At 32.6% G+C, this 9,945-nt stretch overlaps 4 protein-coding genes across 10 annotated transcripts; 2 read left to right on the forward strand and 2 right to left on the reverse strand.

Annotated features, from left to right (window-relative positions):
• The first annotated feature begins 978 nt into the window (after positions 1 to 978).
• Syb (Vesicle-associated membrane protein synaptobrevin) lies at positions 979 to 5,777 on the forward strand. 7 transcript variants are annotated; one of them, XM_075312049.1, is made up of 4 exons: positions 979 to 1,121; positions 1,860 to 1,947; positions 2,060 to 2,391; positions 3,748 to 3,944. In XM_075312049.1, exons 2-4 carry the CDS (start codon positions 1,895 to 1,897, stop codon positions 3,762 to 3,764), a joined length of 402 nt encoding a protein of 133 aa, XP_075168164.1. In that variant the 5' UTR covers positions 979 to 1,121; positions 1,860 to 1,894; the 3' UTR covers positions 3,765 to 3,944. The 7 variants fall into 7 exon arrangements, with proteins under 7 accessions (XP_075168164.1, XP_075168158.1, XP_075168161.1 ...); XM_075312043.1 differs by lacking the exon at positions 3,748 to 3,944 and adding an exon at positions 3,951 to 5,777 and having other exon boundaries at positions 980 to 1,121; XM_075312046.1 differs by lacking the exon at positions 3,748 to 3,944 and adding an exon at positions 3,951 to 5,777 and having other exon boundaries at positions 981 to 1,121; positions 2,117 to 2,391.
• A 34-nt stretch (positions 5,778 to 5,811) lies between these two features.
• LOC142240186 (uncharacterized) lies at positions 5,812 to 7,278 on the reverse strand. Its single transcript, XM_075311886.1, has 5 exons — positions 7,199 to 7,278; positions 7,005 to 7,140; positions 6,246 to 6,377; positions 6,020 to 6,172; positions 5,812 to 5,946 (listed from the first exon to the last, which is right to left on the reverse strand). The coding sequence occupies exons 1-5, from the start codon at positions 7,276 to 7,278 to the stop codon at positions 5,812 to 5,814; spliced, it is 636 nt and encodes a 211-aa protein (XP_075168001.1).
• A 39-nt stretch (positions 7,279 to 7,317) lies between these two features.
• LOC142240333 (uncharacterized) lies at positions 7,318 to 8,721 on the forward strand. Its single transcript, XM_075312039.1, has 5 exons — positions 7,318 to 7,510; positions 7,566 to 7,710; positions 7,766 to 7,894; positions 8,244 to 8,396; positions 8,472 to 8,721. Exons 1-5 carry the CDS (start codon positions 7,377 to 7,379, stop codon positions 8,631 to 8,633), a joined length of 723 nt encoding a protein of 240 aa, XP_075168154.1. The 5' UTR covers positions 7,318 to 7,376; the 3' UTR covers positions 8,634 to 8,721.
• Positions 8,701 to 9,944, reverse strand: LOC142240337 (uncharacterized). The gene is made up of 5 exons (XM_075312041.1): positions 9,647 to 9,944; positions 9,431 to 9,581; positions 9,248 to 9,373; positions 9,036 to 9,185; positions 8,701 to 8,905 (listed from the first exon to the last, which is right to left on the reverse strand). Exons 1-5 carry the CDS (start codon positions 9,775 to 9,777, stop codon positions 8,762 to 8,764), a joined length of 702 nt encoding a protein of 233 aa, XP_075168156.1. The 5' UTR covers positions 9,778 to 9,944; the 3' UTR covers positions 8,701 to 8,761.
• Between the last annotated feature and the right edge of the window lies 1 nt (position 9,945).

Consider the following 9,945-nt stretch of genomic DNA (forward strand, 5'->3'; position numbering starts at 1 on the left):
TTAATTTTGAATTTGACTCGCATCGAAAATTGTTGGAGAGTAGCGATGCATTTCAATTTGAAATATTAGGTCTGTTCGCGTACTTTTCCAGTAAAAAATATCCAGTAAAAACTAGCAAGAGAGTAAGAGTGTATTTTACACTCTTTGCTTAAAATTGCTGAAAAGTACACGAACGGTATCCAGTAACTATTTGCACATTGAAAATTTCAGCTGCTAAAACATTGACAACAAAAAATAAATCCTGTATATTTAACTTCCAATCGTAGTTGCCGAACATGTACATTGTATTGGTACTTTGTTTGTTATCATAAACCAGCTGACAAACTATGCTTTGGTTTGCAAGATTTTACTGGGGGAAAAATCTCTAGCAAAAACTTGCAATTTCTCTATCTCATAACTGTCAAATGTAGTCTCTCTCCGGCTCTCTTTTGTTGGCGTTTTGGTGTAAACGAACGACTTCCAGTAAAAATTTGTAATAATTATCAAAAATTATCGGGTTCTCGAACGGAGCTATTATTGCTAATGTGTTGAATTTCACTGTTGAGGGTAATGTCTGTTTTTTGTTGAGAACGCGATTTTCTCAACAATTTCTCAACTTGAATATTACCCTAATCCTTTGAAAAATTGTTGAAATTTTGCATTTTTCAAACGTTTGTGTTTATTGGGTCTCTTTCTCTTCATCGTCTTTGCGTATGTATGGAATTATTGTGAATTAATTGAACTTTCAACGCCGTTATGTTTAATGATTGTGCTGTTCTTTGTTGTGTTGTGTATTTTGAGACCATACATAAATCCAACCATGCTTCATACTTCGTGTCGTCGCTTTATTTTGTTTTAGTTTTCTAATAAAAATAGACCTTCTCAAAAAAAAAACATAAATTAGTTCCCATATTAACTTTCACCACTGCTCTCTCAGTTTGTGAGAGTAAAGGGCCCCTTTCCTTAAATCCTCTTTGGGTTTGTTTGGTAATAATTGTGAATTAAACTTTCAACGCCGTTGCCTTTAATAACTAGGGTGGTGGCTGCGTTGTTTATTTCGTAGCCATCATAGTCCCATCTCTGCTGCCATCAGATAATTCGTCGTCGAATTTTTGTGATAATTCAACTTCAAATAATTAAAGGTAACGTTCTAGTGTCCATAATTTGTGATAATTCAACTTCAAACAATTAAAGGTAACGTTCTAGTGTCCATACCGAACGAATTCGATTTGAAAATTTCTTGAAATTAACACAGCTCAATGAATCATTTAGGGTGATACGTCAAAGTAATCTAAAGTTCATAATTCGCCTCTTTTGTTTCACTTGTGGAATGCCGGGGGACAATAAGAGAACGTATTCATTTGATATGACAATGATGACACACGACAACGGCGGCCTATAACCAAAACCAAGAATAACATAGGGGCCAACAATGTTGGTTTATTAAGGCAAAGAACAGAATTTCGATTTTTCTTCAAAGTTTGAATTGGCGTCGTTCGAATTGGATACCAAGTCATGTATTTATTGCTGTTCTAGAAACGCAAAAGATAGTTGTCGAGGTTAAAGAAAATCGGTGTCAGTGAAATTTGATACGAACACATATTGAGAAGTTGGGAAAATCGGACTAAATTTAGTTATGGACTGTAATGTCCTAATTTATATAGCAGGAATAGTGAGTGGAATCAGTTTTGCTTTTGTTGATCGTTTACTGCACCAATTCAGCAGGCTTGGTTTAGAGTTTTATATTCATTAGTAAATTCCCAGATAGCTGAGTACAAGATTTTACAAGACATACATACATACCACTGCGTCCGCTGTTAGTTCCCAATTATGGATATCATTATGTGTTACTAGTGCCTTAGTTTTGATTTTCTTTTCAGGTTTTCTTCTCATTTCTCAAAGAAACTAACAAACAATGGATTCCCAAAATGATTTCCCCGGTGCATCTGGTTCATCCGGAAATACCGAGTAAGTATCCATTTGCTAAATCTACACAACAACAAAAATGTCAACTCGTCTAGAAACTTTGCTTGCAAAATTTAGTTTTGAATTTTGAAAATATGAATAATATTGCATGTAGTTTTCCTGTTTTACCTCCACCACCATCTGCCAATTCACCGAATTCCTTTCCCACCAGCAATAACAATCAACAGAGCGCAGCTTCAAAGCGTTTGCAGCAAACACAAGCTAAAGTCGATGAGGTTGTGGGAATAATGCGAGTCAATGTAGAAAAAGTTCTGGAACGCGATCAAAAGCTATCTGAACTGGGCGATCGGGCTGATGCCTTGGAACAGGGTGCTTCACAATTCGAACAACAAGCTGGTAAACTGAAACGCAAACAATGGTGGGCCAACATGAAGATGATGATCATTATGGGAGTTATTGGTGTGGTGCTCCTTATCATTATCATAGGTAAGAAAATTACATTTGATACAAATGCCTCGAATTCAATTGGTGGAAGTTCATAATTGTTTTTCATGGCATAAAAATTTATATTCCATATACATAGAAATTAATATGGTATTCTTATATTTCATTGAGCTCGTCTGTATAAGGCAGCTTACCGGAGGATACTATAGTTGAAGCGGTGAGAATTTATGAGGTTACTCTTGTTTTTTGAGTCCGACCACAGCTCATAGGGTAGTAGGAAGGCCACTGGCACTGGGTATATATATTGGAATTGTATATCCCTGGTTGTTGTATATAGATCTTGGTCATTGGCATACATTTACTAGTGGCAGTCATTGCTGCTAGCTAAACATTATATGCTGGAATCATATTTACGCACCAATTTGTCTTGTGTATTCAAAGTTGCATGTTGCATGTGATGAGACCTATGGAGGCAAACATTGTCGCTTATTCTGCATATGCTATCTTATGTTTAGTGTACTAGCCATATTTTCAGTAATTATTCTTCCAATATCTATCGCAATTCAATTAAAAGTACCCTCTTATTATCCTATTTTTACATTTGTAGGTTGATTGCCTTTTTTGGATTTTCCCATAGTGTCTTCTATGTGTTACCAAACCTTTTCTGTCCTTTTTACTCGTTTACACAGTTCGCGTAGACGCTAAATATTTTTAATTGACCAAATTTATCTTGTATAAATCTATAGCTCTTGCGACCAAGCCATTTCAAACTTTCATTCATTCATGCCGTTAGTCAAACTGGATGTTTTTTATTACAATACCAGTAGGTACAAATCGAATCTATTTTTTGGCCATAATTCTTATTGCTGAGAGTCGCGTAGTCATGTATACTTTCTGCATCTGACTACAGTTACAATGGTTTTGGTAGCCTCCTAGATTACCTCCTTCTTATAGCTCAATCCTAGAGCTAGAGATCGAAAAATTTAGATCTGATAAACATTTTATTAATTGGACTTTAATTCCATCTCCATCTCAACGGAATTTGAATCTAATTGGCCAACATTATTAACTATCACCATCATTATTATGTTTTTGTTATTTATCTGCGGCCACAATTCCATCCCCGTTTAATTTAATTTTGCATTAGTAAATCCCATATATCGAACATATCATATATCCAGTACTCAATGGTCATTTGCATTGTTCTGGATGCAGTGCATTCTCTGCAAAACAAAATTTCATTTCTTGTTGCCTTTTAAAAAATGTACCAAAATATTTCATATTCATATGCAGATATAGGTGTTGGCAGTACTAATGGTTTGAGGTTTTTTGGGGTTTTGCTTCATTGTCTTTATCGTCCCAGACGCTTATGTTTGTATTTTTTGTTTGTTTTTACAGCCAGTATTTATTCCTAAAGGGGCAACCCCGGAGTGATAAAATCTCGCTATAATGCTATAGACATTAGGATGATATTGTACTCGCTACTTTATCAACTCATTTATCATGAAATCGTATAGGAAACTTAACTCCAATGCCGAAGCTGATCAAATTTCACTGAAAACAAATCTTTATAAATCTTAATAATTCTATTTACATTTTAGTATCTCTTATGCCATCTGGCGGCAGTAGCAGCAGTGAGAATCAACTACCACCTCCTACACAGGCACCTCATCCCTAAGGATATCGATTGCTACAGATGATTTCTGCAGAAATTGATCCAACTATAACTGAGAAAACCTTAATAAACCAACGACAGATAACTAAAGGAAATATTTAAAATAGACTAAACTTTATACAATAACATTTGGTATGCCAAAACAAGCGCCTTATTTACAAGCACACATTTTTTATAAAAAATATACAAAATATCGTACAATTTTGAGACTCTATTTACAAGAAACAAAAAAAAAAACTTTATACAAACTAAATTGTATGGTTGATGCTGTAACCTAAAAAGCACAACTCTAAAAAATAACATATCAGTCCAAATCGTAAATAATACACCTTCAAAATCCCCATTAAAATAAATGGAATTGTGTTTCATTTGCCTGTTATTTCTTCATATATATATGTATGTATTTTTTATAAACAAAAGTATTGTTTTCTTTTCATTGGAGTGAAAGTGAAAAATGTAAACTTTTTCTTGAATGCTATAAACATGCGGTTTATACATTCAAAAGCAGCATTTTTCGTTAAGATGTTTTCATTATGACTATTATTCGATAAAAATAATTGCCAAATACTTGTATTCAATTTGAAAGAATGTAATTTTATATTCATATAAAATATTATTGCAGTTTTATTATTTAATTTGTGTGTGGTTTGGTTGAAACAAATAAAGTGATAAGTTGTTGGATGTATTAGAACTAGTCTTGGGCAAAATCGTTCACCGTAGTGATTCGGACTCATCGTTCCTTTTGTACAAAGGAACTAGTTCCTTCAAATCGTTCCATCGTTCCTTTTCGTTCCGGATTTTTATAATTGTCATCACTGTCATCTACTAAAGGCAGACATGACATTGTTTGTTTACTTTGTGTAACGAAGTTCGTGGTCAATTGAACGATACAAAAATATGGAAAATTTAGTGAAATTACTTCAAATAGTTTATAGTAAGAAAAAATAATGAAAGGAATGGAAAATTTAAGGAAGTAACTAAACTCAGGAAGCCAAACTCTTTGGATGGATTGTTGCATTTAATAATACTACACTCTGTGCAAAATTATTCATTGCAAGAAATTACGATTTTTTTTGTCGTTTTCGAAGAGCATGAGATGAAATTAATGATTCTATTAAATAGCAGCATATCAATCAATGATTTAAAAACATACGCGCCAAAAATGAATGAATTGGCAAATAGCTCAAACAGAAGTAAAAAAAATCAAACTGCGATCCGCGGAACGATGGAGCGCAAATTGAAAATTAAACTAAATGACAAAAGGAACGATGAGAACGAAAGAGATGGAACTAGTGACGGTCGTTCCTTTTAGTGAACCGTTCATTGGAACTAGTTCGTTCCGGAACGACACAAGACTAATTAGAACTAATGATACGTCATCCTTAGATGATGCTTTGCGTATCCTTAATATTGTTTGTCATTTCTTTGTTTATAATAATCATTCATCCATTGAACCACACCATATGTACTGAGGCATTCCATTTAGGAATCCCTTCACATATCGTTGAAAAATAACACGCATTTCATGGCAAAATTATCTTTTTTTCCTTGACCTCTAAGAACGTCCGTTGATTATTTTTAATCTTATAATAGTTATATATGAAAAAGGGTAGCAATTGTAAAATGTTAAGATTTAATATAAATATGTACTACTACAATTATTATTATTATTATTCAAATAAATATTTTGTGAGCGTTTATGCATAAAAATATTATTATATTTAATAAAATCTGTCTAATTAATATCTATCAAGGGAATAATTTTTTTCTCAATAACTCGCTTCTTGTTAATACGTTACTTTTAAAAATAGCACCAAGAACAGTATTAATTGACCATATTGAAATAACGAATAGTGTACTAAGCCATTGTAACCCATGGAGTCATCTAAAGGATGTATTATAAATGATTCGTAAAACATAGTCTATAAGAAGATAATATTGTTCATTATATGGCGAACATGGTGAAGTCATGAGAAGTCATAGAAATGAACTTACAATTAATACAAGAAATAGCGATAACATGAGGAATACATGCACGTAGGATATTTGGCGATTGGAGGAAAGCATTGCAGTGAGTATGACTATGCCAGTAAATAAACATATAAATATGCCCAAACACATCCACCCATGAAAAGTTTCTACATTGAGCTAGAAAATTCACAAAATCCAAACTTTATGGAAGAAAGTAAAAAAAATGTGAAAATATAAATATTCCACTTACCTTTGCCATATATGGACCCATAAAAGCCATTGTTATTAAAAGAATGAAAGTAATTACGAAAGATATTGCTATCCTTTGAAGAGAGTATGTACTAAATACATATGCCGTTGCTCCTAAAGTCACAAATTCAACCTTTAACAACAAATGGTGGGTTATTTTTTATATATAACAAAAACTTGAGTACAACAGTCAAGTATCTTAGAATTTTCAGATATGAAATTTAATTATCGAAATTTATTTCTCATTCGTTACTGGAAAAGGTTCCTCAATAGCCCATTTAGACGTAAAGCTCTGCCTCTTTAAAACTGTTTTAGTTATGCTTGTACAAGTTTATGTGTCTGGAACAAAATGGCCAGCGATGCCACTGATCTGTTTACATATTTTTGAATACCAGAAGCTCAGGGCGCTCTATGCAGGGTTAAGCATAACTTGTAAAGACAGTGTTTTTGTTAGAGTTTGGGATTTTACTCATAATCCTTGGAGATAATGCAACCAATTCACCACAGTGGTGAAGTGGAAAACTTTTTCGTTGACAGAACACAAATGAAATTTGCATTTGAATTGTTAATTTGGCCAGTCTGTATAAACAAGGAATCTGCCTCAAGCCAAAGAAACTTCATGTAGAATATACAGATTCAACAATATTCGTTGACTTTTGCAAAATTTCAAATAAATATCGATTCTTTTGGAAGGTAGCATAACTTTAACATACGTATATCACATCAACTATCAGAATATATGCAAAAATTAACATCTTACCATCGTCAAAGCAAAAGTTAGATGAATCCACAAATTTTTCAATTCAAATAGAAATCTGTCCAGGGCAACAGCAGTTAAACCCAGAATAAATATAACCAAACAGAGATTTGTATCTTCGAACATAGCACTTAAATCTCTAAAATAATGCAATTTAAACATTCATTAAGTTTTAAAGAAAATTCAGCAATACTTACAGTAGAGCTAAAATTAGCCATTGCAATGTAGATATTGCTAAGAGAATAATAGTAAGAAGATGTAATTTCCATGTAGACATTATGTACATACATATGTATTTCATTTTTTGAAGTTATTAAAAAATTTACCCTAAGAATTGACATTTTGAGTGTAAATAAAAATTATTGTAATTTTCCAATGCAGCGCGAATTCCGAAATTCAAGCAACTTGGGATCGATTGATATATCATATAAATGTGGTTTCAAAATCTATGGCTTAACAATGGCCTTTATTCTTATGACGATCATATCGTGGCTGTTTACCATATTACTGTAAGAGCTTATTCCGTGACAAATACATATGTTGTAATGCACTTATTTCTCCTAGGGAATTGAATACACTTTTAATTGGCGACTTATTTCACATTTGTACTTCAATTGTAATGCTAAGTATTTTAATTACATTTACTGCAATGGATTTGGCCAGGAAAAGACTTCATCCAAGATGGGAATGGTTTCTAACATTTTTATTGGTATATACATAATCTAAAATATGTGATATTTTGTAGATTTGATTTAATTTTTTAGATAGGTACTGTAACGATTTGGTCTTTAAGGATCATTAATGGAACCACATTCTTGGAATTTATTCTTTTATTGGTTTATATGATTATCTTGATGGTAGTACTAACCGCTATTGGATCAAAATGTTCAATGGTAATGTATAAAGAAGCAATTTCCTACTATTTAAAGGATAGACCAACATTTATTTGAAGTTAACATATGATGTTGATGCATCCAGACGTTGGATGCATCCAGAGTGAAGTTGGTCATACAACGAAATGCCTCGTAGTCTGAATGAAAACTTTTCGAAATAAATATTCATTTTATAAGCAACATTACGCTTAAAATGAGGAAAATGATAGTGTGGTAAATCTAGTTAAAGTAGATTTTGGAAAAGTATTGTTAATGGCGAATATTTCCCAAAAAAATTGATAACATGCGGTTGAATTTCAATTTTTAGATTTCAAAAAAATATAATTAAAATGCCCTCTTTTATCCATAGGATTCCATTGTCATATATGCTTCTTTTATGTTAATCTGGTGGTTCATGTCATTGGGCCTAATGATTGTGCTCTTGTTTGTGGTATATGCCTTAGAGAGTTATTCATGGGGTGTGTATCTTTTTGCAGTGATAATATATCCGTATTTTATTTCGGTAAGTAGTTTTTCGGTCAAGGACCAATGCCCATTATCTTAGTATTGTCTTTTTCAATTTTGTTCTATTCTACAGTCTATTATCTATACAGGAATGATAGTAAACTCTGGACGTTTTCACTGCGATGCCTTGATAAAAGCTGTCGCTCCCGCTAGAAATGTCTATTTGCATTTTGTGATGATATACTTGGTTAGTTTACTGGTATTGCGAGTGTTTCAAAAGCAGGAAGTAATGTAAAGTGAAAATGGATCCCATGGTTGAAGTTATAATGCAAATATCCAGAAGAGGAAAATACATCTGAAAATAAATTCATAACATTACTTTATTTTTTTTTTTGCTATAATTATTAAACTTTGTACAAGGTCTTAAATATTTTTAAAAAATTCAATTGAATTACAAAACAATGAGAGAAATATGAAATAAGCCAAAGTTATGTACAAGCTTAGATGGCATGATTCGTCTCTGTAAAATACCAAGGATCCCAATGATCTTCCCCATACAACAGCAAACTAGAAAGTGAGAAAAAGAAAGTGTTTAAAAAAAACAAACATTTTTTAGCAACAAAAAAATTAAGAACTCATTACAATTCAGAAAACAAAGTAACACAACGCTTATTTACAGAGAAGAAGTTCTACTTACAATAGATATGAAAAATATCAATACCAATGTCATACTAATTTCAACATTTTGACTTTCAATCGTTAAGGCCATCATATGATAAACCGATGTCGCCAAATAGTATCTTATCGTCCACATTGCCAAGTAAATTGCATTTTGTTCTACTTCCATCTAGGTACAGGCATCTGATGAAACAAAATTGAATCGATCACAAAATCTGACGCAATACTTACATGATATCTGGAAGCGATACAAAGGCTTGCTACTAGGACAACTAATGTTAGAACACTCGCCTTAAGAATCTGCGATGTAGTTGATTGAGCCAATGATCTGCCTAAAATGAAAGAACTAAATTCCATCTAAAATACGAGTTTAGTTTCAACTTTTCAGGAAATCATACAAACTAAGGAACTCACAATTATAAATATGTAAGTGATACGGATGAGTTTTCTTTTGGGTCTCTCATTGTGCAAGAAATGTTGAACGGGCAATAATGCAAGGAAGGCAAGAAATGTTAGTCCCACCATTATGGAATTATATTTTTTTAGCAGGTTGCTAAAATTTTTCCTAAATAAAGTAAATTGTAAATTGGTGCAATTCCTATAGATATGATTAGATTGCTCTGTACTCACTGTGTGATATTTATTGCCAACCACTGGATGATGGAACAGGCTACCATAATACATGCAATTAAATACACTTTGTACACAAATGAAATGTGTCTTTTCCTTATAGTCCTTAGGGATTGTCCTGCAATCTCCATATTTCATGGTGTTTTGTAAAATTGTAAACTGACATTTACTTATGACAAATATTTTTATTATTGAAATGTCATACTCTAGGGATTCCTGAAACTACTATAGCCATTCTAGGGTTTATAGTGATTATGCACGAAATACACTTCCCGAGTTTCTGACTCATATGACGGATA

This window comes from Haematobia irritans, chromosome 5, assembly GCF_050003625.1.
Source record: "Haematobia irritans isolate KBUSLIRL chromosome 5, ASM5000362v1, whole genome shotgun sequence".
Classification (NCBI taxonomy): Eukaryota; Metazoa; Arthropoda; class Insecta; order Diptera; family Muscidae; genus Haematobia; species Haematobia irritans.